The sequence below is a fragment of the Azolla caroliniana genome, unplaced genomic scaffold (genome assembly GCF_043228905.1).
Source record: "Azolla caroliniana isolate FFs.n. ecotype wild unplaced genomic scaffold, voAzoCaro1.0.p SCAF_163, whole genome shotgun sequence".
In the NCBI taxonomy this organism is placed as follows: Eukaryota; Viridiplantae; Streptophyta; class Polypodiopsida; order Salviniales; family Salviniaceae; genus Azolla; species Azolla caroliniana.
The window spans coordinates 30,539-53,651 of NW_028230598.1; the positions used below are offsets into that span (position 1 = coordinate 30,539).

The 23,113-nt window shown below is 39.3% G+C and overlaps 1 protein-coding gene across 1 annotated transcript; it reads left to right on the forward strand.

Annotated features, from left to right (window-relative positions):
* Positions 1 to 14,343: 14,343 nt before the first annotated feature.
* Positions 14,344 to 17,013, forward strand: LOC147848953 (pentatricopeptide repeat-containing protein At2g13600-like). The gene has a single exon (XM_087337921.1). The coding sequence runs from the start codon at positions 14,366 to 14,368 to the stop codon at positions 16,274 to 16,276; it is 1,911 nt and encodes a 636-aa protein (XP_087194047.1). The 5' UTR covers positions 14,344 to 14,365; the 3' UTR covers positions 16,277 to 17,013.
* The last annotated feature ends 6,100 nt before the right edge of the window (positions 17,014 to 23,113 follow it).

Consider the following 23,113-nt stretch of genomic DNA (forward strand, 5'->3'; position numbering starts at 1 on the left):
AATTTAGAAGTAATTTAGGACACCACAGATTGATGAATATATGGCATTGGTTTCACAACTATTTCCATGTAAAAGTTTGGGGACGGGGGGTTCTCTATAGAAAGTGTAACTTTTACCACATGAAATAAACATAATGTATTTGTTACATAGAGCTTTTACTTACATAATAGTGCCATATGACAAGGCTGTTTACATGCCACATAAAAAATGATGTATTTAATTCATGGAATATGTATCGAAAGAGGTTTTAAACCAAGCCTTGAACATGCATGATAATAGAGGTTCACATAGAGTGAATCCCATGAGCATTTGGGCCTCTAATTTTTAATTGTTCTTTTTACCAATCCCCAACTTCTTCGTGTATCTATGTGAGATGCCTATCTAGAGAGAATACCATAAAAAACATGCTAGTAGGAAGTAGAACCAAGATTTGTCCACCCATTTTGATTTTATAAGGCCTTGCTTAGTACATGAACACTATGTGGACATGCCTTGCCTTGAATTATTTAAAATGTAGTACATTTGAGTTGCTTGATTTAACCATTATACATACAACATAGCTCACTCAATCAAAACTTATAGTTAGCCACTTTCACTTTCGGTGGAGTTCAAATTGTGCTATATGTTTGTCGGTCTGAGGACAGACTAAATTAGATAATGCATAATCGTAATGGTATATGTTCTTGAAAGAAAAAAAAAAAAGGTTCATTTGAGCATTGGGAAATGCATAACACACATATGTACAAGTTTGTCTCGTTGTACTACACCATGTCTCCTTATTGCCACAATAAAGAAAAAAGAACAAAAGAAAAAAGAGATTCATTTCAAGACAGCGTGTATAAAACGTGGAAGTTCGACATATTGATATGCACCAATAATCTCGTCATAAGTTTCCACACCAAACTAAGAAATGGTGGAGTCCCACACAACCAAAGGGATACCCTTTGAATATCCCATGGATATTCTTTACTCGTATATCTTATGAATCTTCTTCCTCGGAATATGCATTTAACATCATTTATGTGTACGAATATTTATATTTTATTTAATGGAGACATACTTGTTGGACTCCGGTGTGGAATGACCTGCCATCTCATCCACGTTTATTTTTAAGAAACTAAATGTTGAAAATAAAAGGAAAAAGATAACACATCACTTCACATGGATAAGAGACTTGACTTTTTAGGAAATGTTACATGAACGTAGACAAATCTAAAGCGATCATCGAGACCATCAAATCAAGGCATATCATATATGTGTGTGGTTTTGGTTGAGCTCAACCTCTATATGAACTTCTTGCTTGAGTTTTATGAGATTTAGTTTGAAACAAGAAATCCACTAAATGATATTCATTGTCTATCAGAATTTGACTTGTAGATTTCCATCTTTATACTTATATATACTTTGTATGGAACACATCTTGCAACAACAACAAAAAACTTAATGTTACAAGGTAGAATACCTAGAACCCATTATAGCTCTAATCGTTCATTCGTGTTGGCCATTTATAATGAAGCACTCATATCCAATCCAATGCGTGCTCAAAGTTGATCAAACTCCATGGATAATAATTAATTTATTTATCTACCATTCTTCTACTAGTTAAATGCTTTGCCATTTCATTGTATATCTATCTAATGCATCGAAATAAAACACTCCCATACATGAAATTAACAAATATATGAGTTATGTAAAATAGTCATTATTTGAAAAGAATGCCATCATCGCGACCTTGGTGGAGTCATAATCTCTTGCCTTGAGGAGATTGTAAAATCATGATATTATTATTCAAAACATTGTACTTTCATCTTAACCCCTGAATAAAAATGTAGTGCCAAAGCTTGCAAAAGACAATGTCATGACGCACATCTTGTCTACTATGCAACATGTAAAGTGATGGTATGATGGATATCTTGCATAATAACCACATGAATGAGGAAACGTGAACCGTGTTGATGATGTAGAAGCCTGGAAGGATATTGTTGTCCATATCTCGTTTATATCACTCTAACACATTAGGGTAACCTAATTAATAAGTGGGGCTTTATTAAATTTTGCCTTCACTCCACTACAAAAGGTAGCAATGCCCTTCCTAGAATGCATTGACGAACGAGTTCTCTTTAGTTATTTTTGCTATGTGTGACCACTAAATGTTTTCTTTGTGCTAATATTTAGTGTTTACATGAACATTGATGATGCTTAAGAAGAATGATGTTGACATTGTACTCGGCACATGGCATTTGATGGAAATTGTGGCTTACATTATTGGAGAACTACAAATCAATATGCATTATTAAATAAAAAGGAGTAATGAAATTGATACAAGAATCATCTTAAAACATATGTTTTCTTTGTAGAGGAATGCTTGGACACTAATGCACTTTCAAGAACAATATATCAATTTGAAGGTTAGTATTTGTTGTAAGTGATTAGATTTCCATATTTGAATTCAAGTGAATCATCATATTGTTGTCCACGTCCAATTCTGAAACTATTAGATCATAATTATAGAGTGAACTAATCCATGATAACCCTTGACTTTAGACCTTGACATTCAATACGTTGACAAAATTGCAAAATCCATTATAGATTTGCTAGGAAAGTAATGAATAGGACTTTCCATCTATGTGTCATCCACGCGATGTTGGTTGCCCAAAGCGAATTATTTACTATATAGAAAATTGAAAATTGAATTTCTTGATTATTTAAATATTGATCCTATGATGACTATTCAACATTGTGTATTACTTCAGGAAATTTCCATGTATAACTTGACATGTAAGACCAAGCCATAGGCATAGGGGATATAAAAACCAAAACGACAAGGAGAGGAGCTCCTTCCAATTACATCAATCATTGGAGACGCTTGAAGAGCCTATATAAGTCCAAGCAAGGAAGACGAAAAGAGATGGACTTGAGATAGGCCAAAGGTATGCTAGTTTATAGATCCAATCCCCATAACAAAGAAACTATGAGGGTGGACTCAATGGAGGCATGATATTTTTTGAACCTTAAGCATCTATTCAACAACCTTTTCCATGGCCATGATCTCAATGGGAAGCGATCCCATGGCAAGGAGGGTGTATAACGTTTATTTCTTAACTTGTAGAAACTTTGTAAGAAAATGTTTTTGGACTTTGAAGAAACATTACTAAAGGATTCTATTTCTTTTGTTCGGTGGAATTGGAACATAGTAGGCATCGATTTATTTCATGCCTGATGGCAAGGATGGTTTGGAGGTATATTAGTTTAGTGTGGATGTCTCTAACAGGAGTAAGTCTATCTTCCTTTAGTTGGGTTTTTGCACATATGGAGAACAATGAAGCGATGCCTCATTTTCAAATTATTTTTGAGTTCTTGAGGTATTGGGGGCTATGGTTCAATTGGAATATGCGGAATGCCTTCATTTTTTATTCGCAAGTTGGGGTGAGAAAATATGTTCTAAAGTTAACAAGACTTCTTTTATGGCAATTGACAGTGCTAGAGAAGTCACGAAATCTCAACTAGGAAGAGAGAGAACTCTGCAAGGTCACATATCATCATACTCACCATTTTTATTGGTGTGTAGGGTGGCATTGAGTTTGGTGTCGTAGTATTCTTTAGATCCCTTGATAGAAGGTTTCTATACTTTGTAGTAAGTTAGTCATGGTGGTGTTTTTTTCTTTCGTAATGAAAACCATTATTTACGAAGAGAGAGAGAGAGAGCAAGCGAGCCCAAATGGATGTAGTTCAGTTGGTAAGGTTGCCCAAACCCCTACATTCCACGGTGGCAACTAGTGATTTAAGAGATATGTATGAAGTATATAATAGAGAAGTGAGAAAATTAGGCTTCGAACCCAAAACATAGTGCTTATAGTGTAATAACTTACCAATAGGATAAGCTAATTACGATAAAGAGAGAGAGAGAGAGAGAGAGAGAGAGAGAGAGAGAGAGATTTCCTTGAAGAGTTACCTCACTTTTCTTTTATTCACCATTCCTAGAGCCGTGTTCCTAATTGGTTGTTTTCTAAGCATTGTGTTATTCTAACCACATAGCATTAATGATAAGACTTCATTATCCTTTGATCTATGATGATCTAAATAATTTTGTGATATTTTATCGAGCTCGATATGTAGAGTGTGTTGATTGCATGATCATAAGTTACCAAGTAATCTTGTCTTAACGCAGTTTTGGTAATGTGTGTGTGATGGCCACCTATCATTGGCTATTGGTTTTCGATCTCCACCTGACAATGACCACCAATAACCATAATCCTTCGATATGATGTTTGACCCCTAGTTGTTTGATGAAAAGTACCATTGCTGACCACAATGAGTAGCAACTTACACCAAAGTGGACTACTAGATTGAATGTTGTTCAAAGGCCCCAAGGTTCACCATGAGCACATTCTCATGATGCCACATGCCTCCTTGACACAACACACAGAGGGAAGACACCAAAACGAGCTTCCGCATCTCTTACTTGACCATTAGTACCTTTCATTTGGCATTGTGTTGAGAATCAAGCTCAACTTGGTCTAGTGTGTGAACTCACCTTGAGAGTGAATAGACACTCCAACGGTCAAGAGTCACCATTAAGTCACCACTTTGTATTCTAGCATTTAGTATGAGTCATAGAATCATATTCTATGACACATAACTTATGAGCTTTCACATTCCCCATGCTCCATGAGTCTTGTGGTTAATGAAGAGAGAGGGTTACTATATAAAGCACCCTCCTCCCACCTTGTATTGAGTTGAGTCTTTCTCCTTTGTTAATACAATCTACCTTGCGTATATTCTGTGTGTGTGTGTGTGTGTGTGTGTGTCTCTCTCTCTCACACACACGCACGCACGTAACACAAGAATCATACCCGATTCTTTACATGGTATCAGAGCGATTTGGTAGTTCGATCTAGCCCATTCGCCTCATTGTGATCGTGTGTTGTGCTCCACGCCAACGACCAAGAACCGGCTCATCGCTATCGTAGCTTCGCTACATAGCTCGCATTCGAAGAGAGAAGAAGAAGAAGAAGAATCGACATAATGAATGCTCAAATGGGGAGCGCTCTCCCTACCGAGAAGTTGGATCGAAACAACTTCGCATCTTGGGAGTACAAGATGCACCATAACCTTGTCGGACAAGGCTATTGGAGCTACATCAAAGGAGTGCATGAAGACCGACCCACTGAAGCGGCTCCCGGATATGCGACATGGGAGCAAGCCGTAAGCCGCGTGATGTATTGCTTGGCAACATGTGTTCACGATCACATGCTCGGCTACATTCGCGAAGCCAAGACGCCAAAGGAGGCATGGGAAAATCTACGAAAGATTTTCGCGGCGAACACAACCGCAAGAAGGCTTCAACTCCGCCAAGAGTTGAACAACATTCAACAAAGGGACATGTCCATTACGACATACACCTCGAAGATCATGGAGCTTTGCGATTCGCTCGACTCAATAAGCGTAAATATCGATGATGATGAGATGGCTCAAATATGCCTCCGTGGCCTCGCACCACGGTTCGACGCGATGTGAACCGCCGTTCTAGCACGGGAGAAATCTCCCTCCTTCTTCGAGCTCCAATCAATGCTTTTGGTCGAAGAAAACCACGTGCGTACAAGGAGCAATGAGTCTGAAGGCCACATGCTCTACACACACTCAAATGGAGGAAGAGGACGCGGACGATCGAGAGGCTGATTCGGCCAAGGACAAGGCAGACGAGGTCCAACCTACGATAACAACTCCCAATTTCGGCCGCAAAACGGAAGCCAACGAGGAACCTTTGCAAGAAGGGGGAGCTTCCACTCTGGCCCGAGCCATCAAAACGCAACCGAATGCGGATATTGCGGAAAGCTGAGCCACTACGAAGAAGAGTGCCGAAAGAAGATGCGTGAATCAGCTTCCACAAACCGACAGCTCACGAATTACACGCACAATTCCAACTACGAAGAGTATAGCGGAATGTACGGGAACAACTCCGACTACAAAGATCGTGGCGGAATGTATGCACGCAACTCCGACCATGGCGGTATGTTCATGATGAAACATAGAGCAAACTCTATGTCGGCCTCTACCTCAACTAGTGCCCTCAATCCGGAGGACGTATGGTTTGTTGACTCCGGAGCCTCAAAACATATGACATCCCATAAAGAATGGTTTCTCGAACTTCGAGAGCCGTATCAACCCGATTATGTCGAAACCGGAGACGACACTACGCACTCGATTCGACACATCGGCAATGTTTCGTTCGAAAAAGAAGGTAAGCAAAATTACATTAAAAATGTCTTGCATGTACCGACCATTACAAAGAATTTGGTCTCTGTCGGCCAAATTGTAGAGCAAGGGATGCAAGTTCCATTTAATCAAGGCGGTTGCTTCATCGAAAAAGAGGGCCGACTCATCGCACGCAGACGAAGAGAGGGTTGAACGTTCATTCTCGACTCACACGAGATGAAATCGGCCATGTTTGCAAAGGGAATGAAAGCCGACTCAGACATAGAGTTATGGCACAAGCAGATTGGCCATATAAATATCCAAAAGATCAAAGCAATGAAATCAAAAGGATTCGTCATCGAACTCCCATCATTCAAACAGAAGGAGATTAAAGGTGTATGCGAAGCGTGCCAATTCGGCAAGCAACACCAACACCCATTCCCGAAAGAGCGGAACGTGAGCAAAGGTCTACTTGACGCAGTCCATTCCGACGTATGGGGACCGACGCAGACGACTACATTCGGCGGATGCCGATATTACGTGCTCTTCATCGACGACTTCTCTAGGCACACTAGGATCTACCCGATTCGGCAAAAGAGCGAAGTGTTCGGACACTTCTAAACAATCAAGAATGAAGTCGAGAAAGCCACGTGCCGACATGTACGTTGTCTTCGATCGGATGGCGGCAAGGAGTACTTCTTGGACGATTTGACGGTGTCGTGGAGAAAACCGTCCCTAGGCGGAATCAAAGAATATCGGGAGAATCGGCAGTGTGCACTATGTGCACTTACCCTTGTAAAAACGTGTGAATAATAGGAGTTAAGTCAGGACAGAGGATCCCATGTATAATGGATTTATCCCACATTGTAACGTATCTCCCTCCTTGTTCTATAAAAGGAAGGGAGCGCCTCTTGTGAAAGGGTTGCCCATTTTGACTTAGGAGGGTATACCACTTAGGTTTAGGGGTTAGAGGATCCCATGTAAAAGGGATTTATCCCACATTGTAACGCATCTCCCTCCTTGTTCTATAAAAGGAAGGGAGCGCCTCTTGTGAAAGGGTTGCCCATTTTGAGTTAGGAGGGTATACCACTTAGGTCTAGGGGTTAGGTAGTGTTCTTCCTCTTCATCTTATTCTTGTTCCCTGAAGGTTTGTACTTTGGTCTTGACCCTCTTTCGTTTTAGGGTTTTGTCTTGGTTTCTTCTTATTCTTCTTATTCTTGTTCGTGTCTGTTGAGGGTTTAACCCGACGAAGAGCTTGTATGTTCTGTGAGGTTTTACTTCTACTCGGCCCCTTGTGCAAGACCCCGCTCGGCGCGATGAGCCCGTGAGCTCCCTGACGACGGCTTGACGGCAGACTGTTGTTGTGACCTACCCTACCTCAGTCCGGCTCGGAGCCGGAGATGTAACTCACTCTAGTAATATATATATATATATATATGTTTGGTTGTGCACATCTGTGCCTTTGGTGGTGTCGGGAGTTTGTCCCCCCTTTGTTTTCTGTACATAAGAGTTGGTGTTGCGCGCAAGCTCTCTCCCTCACTCTCTCTCTCGTGTTCGGTTGCCTCCGGGACGTGTCCGGAGTCGGTTTCTCGGCACCCCCTTTCTCCCTAGTCCGAGACCCCTGTGGTCCCACCCCTTCTACACGCACACGCGTAACAACACAACAACAACATATCTCCGAAAGGAAGGAATTCGGCGAGAATTCACTTGCCGACACACTCCGCAACAAAACGGAGTAGCCGAACTCAAAAATCGGCACATCCTCGAAGTAGCGCGGGCCATGATGAACGAGAAGCATATGCCCAAGTCATATTGGGCCGAAGCTGCAAATATGGCCGTCTACCTAATGAACCGGTGCACAACATCTGGCGTGCACGAGGTCACTCCGCACGAAAAATACTTCGGAAAGAAGCCGAAATTATCGCACACCCGGATATTCGGCGCGATAGCGTACGTGCACATCCCCGACGTAAAGCGTCAAAAGCTTGACCCGAAGTCGGAGAAATGTATCCTCGTAGGATACTCATTGGAGCAAAAGGGGTACAAGTGCTACAACCCCTCAACTTGAAAATCTTGAGTAAGTCGAGACGTCGTTTTTTATGAGTCTGCATCTTGGTACGCAGCAGAGACAACTTCGACTCCGACTCCGCTCGACTCGGAATCCGCTGAACAAGAGGTAGAGGATGAAGATTGCCTTACACGCATGTTCGAAGAAAGTCCAATCACGAGCCGATTGAGCGGACCACAAGAGCCTTTTAGCGATCAAAGCACATCACGGCCTAGCCTGAAGATGGACAAAGGCAAGGCGAAAATGTTAGAATACGAAGACGATCGCTTCGACGACAATGAGTCGACTCACTCACTCGACAGTGAGTTCGGCGGCTTCGATGTAACAATCGGAACTAAGAACGCCCTCATCTCTGCAAATGAAAAGCTCCGTCGCTCCACCCGTGAAAAGAATCCGATCAACCAATTCGGCTACAATGACTACATGGCATATCACTATGCCTTAATGATGAAGGTGGCGACAATACGCGAGCCGGAAACATTTTCCGAAGCAACCAAGGATCCGCGATGGATAGAAGCCATGAACGAGGAGATCCAGGCACTATGCAAGAATGAGACGTGGGATCTTGTTCCCACTTCACCACACAAAAAGGCAATCGGATGCAGATGGATTTACAAAGTGAAGTACAACGCCGATGGTTCCGTCAACTGCTACAAAGCGTGACTCGTAGCGAAAGGCTACACCCAAACGCATGGAGTGGACTACGAGGAGACCTTTGCCCCAGTGGCAAAGATGACGATGGTACGGACCGTAATTGCGCTTGCCGCGGCGAAAGGGTGGCACCTCCATCAAATGGACGTTTAGAACGCCTTTCTACAAGGCAAATTAGAAGAGGTGTACATGATACAACCACCCAGCTTCAACTCGAGCACCCATCCGAAAGCTGTATGTCGACTCAAGAAGCCACTCTACAGCCTCAAGCAAGCACCGCATGCTTGGCATTCGAAGATAACACAATATCTTCATCAAATCGGCTTCCGTATGTCAAAATCGGACAACTCCCTCTACATACAAAGCAATTCTGCAAGTCCGATCGTCATCATCTTATATGTGGATGACCTAGTCATTGGAGGTGAGCACCTCATCGAAATCAATAAGGTCAAATCCCTCCTTTCCGACAAGTTTGAGATGATGGACATGAAGGAGCTCCACTACTTCCTCGGCATCGAGGTAATTCGGACTCCGACCGGAATCCTAATCTCTCAACGACACTACATCCTCAACTTGTTATACAAGTTCGGTATGGCTGAGTGCAAATCCGCAACAACCTTGCTCGATCGCAATCTCAAACTAGATGCGAACTCCGGCACCAAAGCGTGTCAGCCGACTCAGTATCGGCAACTCATCAGGAGTCTCATCTACCTCACGATCACTCGACCCGATCTCAGTTATCCAGTCGGTCTCCTTAGCCAATTCATGCAAACATCGCGTGATACTCACTTGGATTGCGCTAAGCGAGTTCTACGATACATGAGCGGCACAATGGATTGCGGCATCCTCTACAAGACCGCGATGCCAACATGACTCGAGGGGTACACAGACACCGATTGGGCCGGCTAAAAAGCCAACAGAAGGTCAACCTCCGTATTTGTTTTCTCCCTCGGTAGCGGAGCAATATCCTGGAGTAGCAAGAAGCAGCCTATCGTTGCTCTTACGAGTACGGAGGCGGAATACAGGGGCGTAGCCGTAGCTGCGCGTGAAGCCGTATGGCTCAAGAGGATTTTGAAGGCTCTGGGCGTATCCATCAAGGATCCGACCTCCCTTTACTGCGATAACATGAGCATTATCTATCTGGCTCGGAACCCGGTGTTCCATGCGCGGACAAAGCACATCGAAGTGCACTATCACTTCATTCGAGAGCGTGTTCTAGCTGGCGATGTCGACCTACAACACATTAGCACAAATCTTCAAACGGTCGACATCTTCACTAAAGCCTTAGGAGCCGACAAGCTGTGGCAATTCATGACCGATCTCGGATTGACGATCCCTAACTTGCCAAGCTTGAAGGGGAATATTGAAGATATTACGCAATAACGCGTGGATTCCGCAAGCCGCGCACACTACGCAAGAACGCGTGGATTACACAACCACGCAACGAAGCCGCGAAGAAAGATGCAAGCCGAAGCACAGACTTTGCAACTACGCACAACGAAAGCTGGAGCACGGTTTCCGCAACTCCGCATAAATGCGAGTCGACGCAGACTCCGGAATGCAAGTCGAAGCGGATTTTGGATACTGTCTGAAACCGACCCGACTTGAGCTTGAGGGGGCGTGTTGAGAATCAAGGTCAACTTGGTCTAGTGTGTGAACTCACCTTAAGAGTGAATAGACACTCCAATGTTCAAGAGTCACCATTAAGTCACCACTTTGTATTCTAGCATTTAGTATGAGTCATAGAATCATATTCTATGACACAGAACTTATGAGCTTTCACATTCCCCATGCTCCATGATTCTTGTAGTTAATGAAGAGAGAGGGTGACTATATAAAGCACCCTCCTCCCACCTTGTATTGAGTTGAGTCTTTCTCCTTTGTTAATACAATCTACCTTGCGTATATTATGTGTGTGTGTGTGTGTCTCTCTCTCTCTCACACACACACACATACGCACATAACACACATCTATTCCGCTACACAAGAATCATACCCGATTCTTTACACATTGTTTAACAAGTTCAAGGACGTGTCTCCCCCCTCTTGCATTCTTCTAGTGATTTCACTTAGACACTACCTTCTCGATTGGGCAACGAAGCACCAACACATTGGTTCTCCTGATTGGTTATTGTGTTCCTCGACATGTATTGCTTTCTTGTCAAAAAACCCATACCTACCTTGCATGAATCTAGAGGAGGAAATCATTTCACCCCCCTATCCAAATATTGTGGAAAGGATGATGCCGAAGCGCACTTCAACACATTCCTCACATCCACGTCTCTACACTTCTAGTCTTTTGATGAGGTGCAAACTGACAAAAGATATATCCCCCACTATGTCATAATTAAAACCAAACTCCACCTATGGAGGAAACAACCATCGAGGGGGTACATATTGCCAAACCATTTGGTCCTTTCTCTCCACAAATACGAACAAATCCTTCCACTTCCCTTTAAAGGATTGTCATTTCAGAAAAATGGTATCTTCATTACCAGTGAAGGAGTCATATTGACCTTTTAAAATTGCAATAAGCATCGACCAAATTTCCTTCACACAATGAACATGGTATGTCCTTAACTTGCCTTCCCCTAGTTTGAAGGGTAAGTAGTATTTTTTCCTTTTCATAATTATGCTTATCCACATTTACATCCATCCAAAAGACATTTCCCCATGTAATCACATTAGGTGCATACACAACATTAATGAGGCGCAACATACATTTCCAAACAGAACATGCAACCATACAGTTCCATAAGGCATGTTGCATTGATTCCAAATAAAACCCACAAAAAGGGCATGTTTTGATTCCCACTTCCCTATGCATCCATTCCAAGACTGGAAGTGCATAGTGGACACATAACCATCTAAATGTAATGATTTTGCAAGGAATTGCAGAGCCCACAACCATTTCCAAAACGCCAATACTGAATGCATATGAATAGTATTACTTAACCCTACCTTAGCTGCAACCAGCATAACTGGATTCCTCCTTCGTTGAAATTCCATAAGGCATGTTGCATTGATTCCAAATGAAACCCACAAAAGGAGCAAGTTTTGATTCCCACTTCCCTATGCATCCATTCCAAGATAGGGAGTGCATAGTGGACACATAACCATCTAATGTAATGATTTTGTGAGGAATTTGCAGAGCCCACAACCATTTCCAAAACACCAATACTGAATGCATATAAATACTATTACTTAACCATACCTTAGTTGCAACTAACAATAAGCAACGGTTTGGTTTGGTTTGGTTTGAGAGGGTCCAAACCGAACCGGTTTGGAACCGAACTGTTTAACTTTTTTGAAACCTGAACCGAACCACGAAACATGAGCATACAAGTGGTTCATTGTCTTAATGCATATGGGGTAGTTTTAGAATCACAACCCAAGTAGGAGAATGGAGGGAATGTAAAACTAGGTTGGAAACTTGTTTACTCAAGAGATACAAGACCTTGTGAAGCAATGGTTGAAGCTTCGATTGGTGCTACGGTTTTAATACATGAGGCAACTTTTGATGATAGCAAGCCTGTTGAAGTGATCATGAAAAATCATAGTACGACAAAAGAAGCAATAGAAATTGCAAAATCGGTTGGAGTGTATTGAGTCATTCTCACACATTTCAGTCAATGTTACCCAAAAAGCCCTATTTTGAGTGACAAGTTACAACTATACAAGCCATGCTTGTATTGCATTTGATATGATGAGTGTAAACTTGGTGGATTTACCGTTAGTACCAAGGTTACTACCTGCCTTCAAAACACTTTTCAAAGATGAAATGTTACTGGATGATGATGTAGAAATGGTAGCTTGAAATAAAAGCAACCTAGGGTTGAAGAGAATATAAGGATATTAAAATGCTCCAAGAAAAGGCGTTCATATGACCAGATTGAATGAGTCCTTTAGAAGAAGATTTGCAAAGTCCTTTATAATGAAGGCAAGTTAAAGGTCTCCATTTATCACACATGATTCGAGGAGATATGGTACAATGGCCTGCCATGTTATTGGGTTATATTGAGCAGGATAAGAATGAGGATGCTATACAACTCTATCCTCGAATGCTTGTGCAAGGTCTCTAACTACTGTGATGACTTTTTCTGGTATGTTGAAAGCATGTGGCAACATGGGAGAATTGGTAGTCATATTGAAATCAAATTAGATGTTGAGATGGATTTTAGTAAAATGAAGGATCCATGGCTAGCCATTGGGATAGTCCTTTTTTCTCTTCTTTTCCATCTATTTTGTAGTTTGTACCTGATAGGTTTTTTGAAAATTAATGGAAGGATATTTTGTTTTGAAAAAAAAAAAAGGCTTCAACATTCCACCTTTAAACTGTGTAAGTTGATTTTGTAATTCATGAAGATGTTTAATTTTGATGAAGAACAAACATAGAAACACCAAAAGTAGCCCAAACTTGTTACATATTTATTTGAATACATGCCAGGTTACACATATGACCACATACATACTCATCTATAGTGTACAAAAATATTCATTTACACTAATTACGACAATACCCCTGTCTTGCTATGTATTTAATCGGAATACAATACCTTTCACTTGCTATGCATTTGCTCAGAATACAACACCCTTGACTTGCTATGTATTTACTCATAACACAATACCCTTGAGTTGCTATGTATTTACTTAGGATACAATACCCCTGACTTGCGATGTATTTACTCGAAATATCTCTAACTCGCTAGATATTATCCCAAGAGTGAAAGCAAAATCACTAGAATAACCCAAACTTGTTGGTGTTTATAAGAATACTCCAAATATTACACAAAATGATCATAATACCCATCATTTGCCTGCAAAGAGTCCGGTTTACACAAACTATAAGAATACCCTCAAATTCAGTAGTTGATTATTTAGAAGACCCCGAACTCGTTGTATATTTACCAAAATACCCCCAACTACTCGCACAGTACCAAATAAAAATAGCCTAAAGGTCACGGAAATTACTAGAATCCTCCTCCGCAAAGAAATATCCTACTCTGAACAAAGCTTGCAAAAATCAATAAATTGAATATCTCTAACTACAAGAGCTTACAAATTAGAAGAACATCCCAAACCATAGTATGAACCATACGTGCATTCTCATTCGAGAATGTTTCAACCATTCGAGTATGGTAAACACCCTCGAGGTATGGTAAATACCATACTTTTTTATTCATTATTTATTATAAGGTTTTTTTTAAAGGTAATAAAGTTAAGGTAAAAAGCGTAATAAAAAAACAGCACAAGAATGTTTTGATAACATACGCATTCTGTTTCATTCGTATGAAAAAAGAATGTTTGCCAATGCATTCGAGTATATTACGTACTATGTCCCAAACCATGCTTAACAAAATTACCAAGGATGCCCCTATATCTTTTACATGACAGGGGTATTGTTGTAAATAGAGAAAATTTAGGCATATGCTGTTAAACCCACAGAGATGAATGAAGATTGACAGAGACTCTGTACAGAGATTGATGTATACGGTGAAGATATGCAGAGTGATCATCATCAGAGACCTCTGTTACCCTTCACACTCCTCCTCCTCTCTCCTTCTTCATAGGAACGTCTCAGAATTTGCATTGACGGATCTTGATCTTGCACCTCCAAATGAAGAACAGAGCATTGCAACCCCACTAGGCCTTGCACCTCTCAGCAGATTAATAAACACGTCTTCTCCTCTCACTTGTTCTGACTATGCATCCTTGCTTCGTCATTGTGGAAGGCACAAGTCCGAACCCGATGGTAGGTATGCCCATGTTCACATTGTCGAATTCAGCCGCGAACAACTCACATTCTTGGGGAATCTTGTGATTCAAATGTATGGTAAATGTGGAGATTTGATCGATGCTTACGCTACATTTGAAGGTTTGCTAAAAAAGAATGTGTTCTCATGGAATATCATCATATCTATGTACGTGGATCATGGCCATGGAAGGAAAGCTATCAGGGTTTTCCAACAAATGTTGAATTATAGCAGTATTAGGCCGCATCAAGCCACTTTTGTTAGTGCTCTATCAGCATGTGCTATGGAAAAGTCTCTTGTCGAAGGTGAATGGATAAATGAATATGCTGCTTCATGTGGGCTTGAGTTTGATTCTCTTGTTGGTACAGCCCTTGTCAATATGTATGGCAAGTGTGGTAGCCTTGAAGGTGCAGAAGAAGTTTTCAGTAAATTATTGGAAAAAGATGTGGTCACTTGGTCGGCCATGGTTGCAATGTATGCTCAAAATGGCCTTACTAATAAAGCATTTCAAGTTTTCGAACAAATGCAAATAGTTGGAATATCTCCTAATCAAGTCACATATCTTGCCATCATTGATGCTTGTTCAGGCATAGCTCAGATTGGTACAGCCGCCCGCATACATGCCACATTGGTAAAGAGTAAGTATCAGTATGATTTGATGGTTGGGAATGCGATTATTAACATGTATGGGAAATGTGGAAGTTTAGAGAATGCTAGGATCATGTTCGATATCTTGCCAAAGAGAAATGTTGTCTCGTGGAGTTCTTTAATTGGAGTTCTTGCTCAGCTAAACCATGCGAAAGATGCACTGGAAGTGTTCTGGAAAATGCATCAAGAAGAGGTTGAACCTGATAGGATTACCTTTATAAACATATTGGATGCATGTGCTAGTTCTACAGATTTAGCGAAAGGTAAAGCTGTTCATGTTTATGTCATAGAAAAGGGTTACGAAAACGATGTTATTGCTGGAACTTCCCTTGTCAATCTATATGCTAAATGCGGTAAATTAGTAGATGCACAATTTATGTTTGAGAGGATGGAAATGAGGAATGTCGTCTCGTGGAATGCAATGATCTCTGGATATGCTCAACATGGCCAGAGCAAATCAGCACTTGAGATATATCAGAGAATGTGTAAGGATGGTATATTGCCTACTAAAGTTACATTTTTTGCTGTTCTTTCTGCATGTAGTTTTGCTGGCCTAATGCATGATGCACAAGGATACTTTGATTCAATGGAAAGAGATTATGGACTGATACCAGAAGTTATTCATTATAATTGTATTATCGATCTTCTTGGAAGAGCAGGAATGCTAGAAGAGGGTGAAAACTTGATTAAGAGGATGCCATGTGAACCTACTCCAGCATCATGGATGACTTTGCTTGGTGCTTGTAGAGTAAAACATGATGTAGAGAGAGCACAACGTGCAACAGAGAAAGTAGCACAGTTGGATCCACAGAATTCTGCCCCATTTGTGATGTTGTCGAACATCTATGCATCATGTGGCATGTGGGATGAGGTCATGAATGTAAGAAAATATATAAAGGAGAGAGATTTGAACTTTGAAGACCCAACCATGACACAACTTGATTGTGCACGTGAAATTTGAGCTAAAGATTAACCACTACTATATTGGAGATGGAGATACAAGAAAATCTACTCTTAACTCAGGGCTTAGAGGCTGATCAAGTAAGGGCATGATAAAGAAGAAGAAGAAGAAGCATGGTATGAGTACTCTTAAAAGTTTGCACTCTTAGATGTGGGTGAAGGGGCAAAAAAAGAGTACTTAATTGTGTTACCACAGCGAAGAAATATATTGCTTATGGATTGGTAAATCTGTGGTTGTGGCAAGATGCTAGTTGTTCCCATGACATCAAGAATGGGATTTCTCTCATGTCCACATTATTGCCTATGATTTGTTGTCCAGATGAACGCTTGTGAGAACCATAATGCTAATATTGCAGAGGTTTAATGTTCTTTGGATTACGTCTTGCAATTTACAATGTTGTTGTGTTGCATAACCATTTCTAATATGGAAAAACAATCTATAACATTGTCAAATTATCAAGGTCTTTGTTGAAGAGAAATGTGTGGCATGGACTGAAAATTGTCTCAAGGCACCCTTGGAAGTGCTATTGTGAGGATTTCCACACATGTTTAATGCAGTATGATGCTCAAGGAAATACCCCAAACTACTCACATCAAGGTTTAGAATACTTCAAGGATTTGAATCTGTCAAGAAAAGTGAATTTAGCTTCAATGATTTAAATCTATCACAACATCATGTATCTATTAGTTTACACAACCCCAATATAGAGCTGAAATTGCATTCGTGTGATGTTATAACGAGGTGTGATCTTGTTGTCCGTTTAATGGAAATCATGATGCAAGTTATTCTTTCTGATCCTTAAACCCCAAAACCCTCGCTGGAATACATTTCTTTTCACAGGAAACATAATTTATCTATCAAAACAATTTGTATCCTTAGAACAATGTGATATCCAAGTTTAGATAGATTTCATTGTAAGTTGTAACTACTGATGTAGGTTATCACCATCTCTTTAAAGCAAAAAGACATATCTTGTTACTCACCATCACCGCCATCTCTCTAATGAAATATACATACCTCTTGACTCTCTTAATATTATTATGAAGCAAAACCTTGAAACAAGGCATCTTCTCTAGTAGTTTAGAGATATATAAATATCAAAATGCTCAAAATATCAAAAGTGCCCATATTGTTTATGCAAGAAGCACATGCAATTGTTTATTCGGCATCAATTGGAATGTAATATACTCTATCTATATGTCTTCTAGTAAGGTATAATAATTAGTGAGGATTGTGCGTGTGGTTCTATCGTGATCACTCTATGTTCTGCGGATAAAGATTTCTTGTGGTTCTATAGTGATCACTCTATGTTCCGAGGATAAAGATTTCTTGTGGTTCTATAGTGATCACTCTATGTTCCAAGGATAAAGATTTCTTGCGATCTGTTCTACAAAAAAAATATGATTTGATGGTGTTTTGCACAATCATGTGTTGTTTAATAAGCTTGTGTCCCACAACATGTGGGGTTCAACATGGTGCTAGGCTTCTAAATTGTTTATAAAGGTTTGATAATGTTGTAATTTTTTGTCTTTTTTCCACACTTACCATTTCGCATATAGGGTGTTCACAAATTGGTGCTCAATCTTTATTAGAAGCCTAATGTTGTTTAATAAGCTTGTGTCCCACAACTGGTGGGGTTCAACATGGTGCTAGCTTCTAAATTGTTTATAAAGGTTCGATAATGTTGTAATTTTTTGTCTTTTTTCCACACTTACCATTTCGCATATAGGGTGTTCACAAATTGGTGCTCAATCTTTATTAGAAGCCTATTTATCACACTTAGTTCAAGTATCACCCATGTCCTATCGCTATTTATGATGGTATGGATTGTTGCTATGTCTCATGTGTATGTTCTAGCTCTTGAGAGGATTCCTTGTGAGAGAGATCATGGTACTTCTATTGAAATATGATTTATTCCAAAAACGTTATTGGCACTAATCAATTTGTTAAATATCATTTTATGACAAGGAAATGTTTAACTTAAGTGATACGTTAAGTATTGCAATTATGCATTGAAATCTTGATTATGAACAATTTACAATTATCGGGGAAGAATCCATAGGAGCTGTTTTGTTAGATGTGCAACTCAATGCATGTTATAATGTATCATCATAGTTAGAATTAGAGCAAGCATTTTAAGAAACGGTGGCGAGGGCTTCATTTATTTTCAGATACGTCTCCTGGTATGAAGTGGAATTATTCCATTCCTCCTTTTTTATTGCATAGCTTGTAGATGGTGTTCCATTTGTTCCTATTGTGATATCATATGTATCATCAGATGTTGGTATTAGGTTTTGTATTACAATAGAGGTGAGATGAAATGTCTCCCTCTGTTTTCTATATGTACATTTCTCAAGTAATTTACTAAGGTGTATCTTTTAAATAAATAAAAAATTAGAGCAAGCATTTTAGCAAAATGTCACTTTCATTGCACAACATTCCCAAAGCACCTTTATGTTTTTGTGAAGTTCATAGTACATACCGTAGAGGGGTATCCTTCTAGATTTTTAGGAACATACTATGTGGTGGTGATGGTAGGGATTCTAGAACCATTTTTCCATATGTACCTGTGAGTTTTCTTTGCACTTTCCTGAAATTTCCAAGGCATGATAAATGATTAGCATAGTCAATTGAATACAAAGAAAGTTGTTCAATAATGTAAAGAAATTGTATAACCAAACTCTTGATAAGTTCCTTTGCAAGTTAGACCTTCAATAAACTAGCAAGTTGCATAAACCAAAGTCATAAAACTCAAAAGGAATTAATGTCCTCTGCAACTCGTAGTTGTATTTCATTGAAAAGGCTTAGCATGCTAAACCATTGACGCATGGAAGTTTTGGAGGTTGTCTTGAGGAGGTGTGCATGGTTTTAAGCTCATGTTCCCACTTATGACTAGGCATTGTTTTACGCGTGTGATGCAAATAAATTATTCCTCGAACAGTTCCCATGGCATTGTCTTTCGTAAATTTTCCTTTCTTTAATGAAAAGTGAGATGGTTGTAAATGCATGTTTCTTGATTTAATGTGATATTCAACCACTTTTCTCTTCATTTTTCTCGATGATTCGACTACCCATATCATGATATGATGCCCAACTCATATTTTGAGAATATTGTAAGTGGAATTCGAGTGAATATGCAATTATTATTTCATCCCGAATCTATATATAAGGTGGACGGAACTATAATCAAGATCATGAGTGGTCCAAAAATTATTATTGTGTGTTATAATAACTCCTTGAAAGATGTGGGGTTTTACAAGCCCATATGGTTAGGGATAAGCATATGTTTTTTCATGTGTTGAGGTTTTTGGAAACATGTAGAAAGGAGAAGCATTGGTATATTATAATTGGCAAAACACATAGTTGGAAGTGTTTGCTTCAATAGTCGTGTTTATAACTACTCTTCAAGATGTGTTGGCAATATGGACATCAAGACCCTCGTGTTACTTCCCTTTACGGTGCCCTTTAGGTAACTTCACTTATCTTGTGACTTGCTTATCATCCATTTCAATCATTCAATTAAGTTGTTATTGTCTTTCTTTTGCTAGATTGGTTTTTTAAGATAATCGTAAGGATGATCAATGGTAGCCCCATTTGGATTTTGTATTGATCCTCTTATTGGGAGTGGCTTCTTTGTTCCACAATTTGGTGATACTTGTTTGAAAAATCTTCCTCTTTATTTGCTTCACATTTACTCCTTTCCCTTTTCTCTTTTGTTAAGCTCGGGTATTTAATGGGGTATTAGCCTACACTGAAGTGACCGATCTTTGCGAGCATGAAAACATGCATTAGAAAGATTCTTGTAGAAAATGAGCTAGAGGTTTATATTCCTAACAACTCTCAATGTCTTGTCACGTACGATGTATTGAGGGGTGATATAGTGGTTGCATATGAAGTTTACTTATCATAACTATCCATCCTAGGATGTCTTGTAAGGTCACACAGGACATTCGGTAGCTTTATGTGCATATAGTCTATGTCCTAAGCTAAAGTCTTTTTGTGTCGAAGTCAAGGAATCCCATCAACAAAAATGTGAGAAGAATCTAACTCAAGCTCACTATTTGGATGGAACTCTTAGAATTGTGTGTCCTTAACGAAACAAAATAAAGAAAAGGTTAAAGTGTGATGGTAGAATCTAGATGTCACTTCATGACAATGTTTCTAACTAGTGAAATGGAGTAAGTAATAAAGCCTATTTCTATGCCAACATAAATTTGGACATCACAAATAGACACATGACTTTACCATGACTTGGAAAAAGTAGGCACATGTTTGCATATTGATAATACTAGAAGTCATGTGGACCTCTTCTATTCTTATGGTGAAATTAACTTTACCTTATATTCTAAGATATAACGACTTCATGATTTTCCTACTTATAGTGGGGTGTTGCTTTCATGAATAATTGGTTTTATGCATTTATATAGATATCAAATCTTCCACTGCATGAACGAAAGAAATTAGAATCATTAGTGCATCAAACTTGTGTATTCACGATGGTCTTGTGCTTAGTGGTTATAATTATCATGGATGACTGATTATGTTCCAGATATTGTATCTCAATCAATTCTTGATTATGAATCACACAATCTTGACACTGCCACATGTCAACTTGTTACCCCAAGATAAAAATATTTGAGTCTATGGCCAAATGCAAAACCATTACATAAGGTTAGAGCATTTTAAAGTTTTGGATTGATTCTTTGAGATAATGACTAGAATGTATTGCATGTTAATGAGGCACTTAACTTTATTAAGAGATCATAGATGTTGCTCCTTTTGAGGACTTGTCAATGATCTTTAAAAGCAAAATTCTTGATTCAATCTAATGTGGCTGCCAACTTATGTTGGTTCATGTACAACCTTAGTGCATTTCTTAATACTAATGTGGTTTCATTTCATTAAAAGAAAAAGAGTGTATTACAGTGATTTCCCAAGTCCTAGGTTGGTTTTTTACTATGCTAGTATCTAATGTTAAGTCATCATCTAGATTTCCTTGATTCATGCTTTTGTAAAGGGTAGGGTGCACGACACTGTGTTGTGCACATAATGTCTTTTTCTCTATTAGTTAAAATGTTATACATTTTGCTTAATCAACGTGCCACTAACTAAAACACATTTTGCTTACGACATTGAATCAACAAGTTATTTAATCAATGCATTACTTCGTTTAGGCAGTTAAGTAGCAACACTTTACTTATTTACTTGTGGAATTGCGTAATAGGAATTTGATTATTTTCGAATCTAATTGGGCAAAAGGTGGATAGTTGTAGCTTGTAGGTAATAAGCGCTTAACTTTTCTTGTAGAATCTATCTACTTAACTTTTCTTGCTATTCTAATCACGACTTTCATATGAATGTTATAGTTTGGTGTCCTTGCTTTGAATTCTCTCTTATTTGCATGAATGTTTTCGAAAATCATCATCATAACTTATTTACTATTTTGTCAAGGCTCCTGTAATTTGTATCAATAGTATGTCCCTTGATTAGAGGTGCATATTAAAATGCATCTCATCATTGGCACATGTATGAGGTAGGTAAACAATTGAAAGGATGTGATTACATGTCCTAAGAAAGTGCTACCAATGTATGAATTCTGTGACAGATCCATTGTGTATTTTTATTACAACGAACTTTTTCACCCATATTGTTTATTCATTACATATTATGGCATCCATTTGGCTTTGGTTACTACAAACCCTCCTATGTGATTGTTTGTGTTAACAAACTTCTATCATCCAAATGTTGTGAACACATACCTCCTTTCATTAGTCCTCATAGTATACTCACAATTGGGTTGTGCATTACGGCCTTCTATTAGTTACGGACCAAAGTGATTATAACGGAGAAATTGTACACCATGGTGGGGTGGTTATGTGTACCATGTTAAACCGCAAATAAGAGCGCAATGTTTATAGCTAGTTTTAACTGTTTGTAAGTTGAAAATTGATGTTGCATTCAATTGTAAAAAAATCTGGATAATTTTAGTTTGAAACCTTGTGTAGTCACAACTTGTTCCAATAAGGAATAGGAAAAACTAGGTATCAAAATATTGATATTGCTTTTTTGGAACACAAAGGAGTGAAAAAAACACAAGGCATTGCCCCCAAAAAGTCAATGTGAGTAGCACATATTTAGCCTATAATAACTAATGCAGCAGAGATGTAATTAAACACTTGAAAATACCTATATTGATCATTTCTCCTATGCATGGTTCTGGTTGATGCACCGAATTTAACCACATTTGCATTTGCTTTCCTCACATTGTCAATCTCCAACCATAGACACATTTCTCTCGCAATCACAATGTGCATTGTCAATCGCAAATCCGTTGGTAAAATGCTTCAACATCGGGCAATCAGCTGGACCACATATACTACATGAAGGAAGATATTTCACTACTGTCCATAACAGGCAATGTTCGACCTCGGAGGATGATAATAAAATCCGTCTTCGCAATGACTGACAGTCAAAATTACCATATCTCAGAATGCCTAATTGGGAAGATCTGTGCTTTCCAAAAAGATACAATACTGTAAACATGGGTTGTCCATGTCCAGCTTCCACACCATGAAAACGCTTTCCATCCTTCCAAGCATGTGATAAAAAAGCAAGCTATGAATCGACATCATAGATTATTAGATTGTGAATGGAGAGGGTGGGAGAGCCTCATTGAGCTCTTTCAAACCACTGGCAGTTTCAGTGCTTGCATTACATTGAAGCTTTTTTTTCTTCAAAATACTTGTGCTTGTGGCCCCGATTTTACAAGCTTATATTGTATCTTTTTAATGCAAGAAGATCAGCTTTTACATACATATATGATATAATACATAGGTA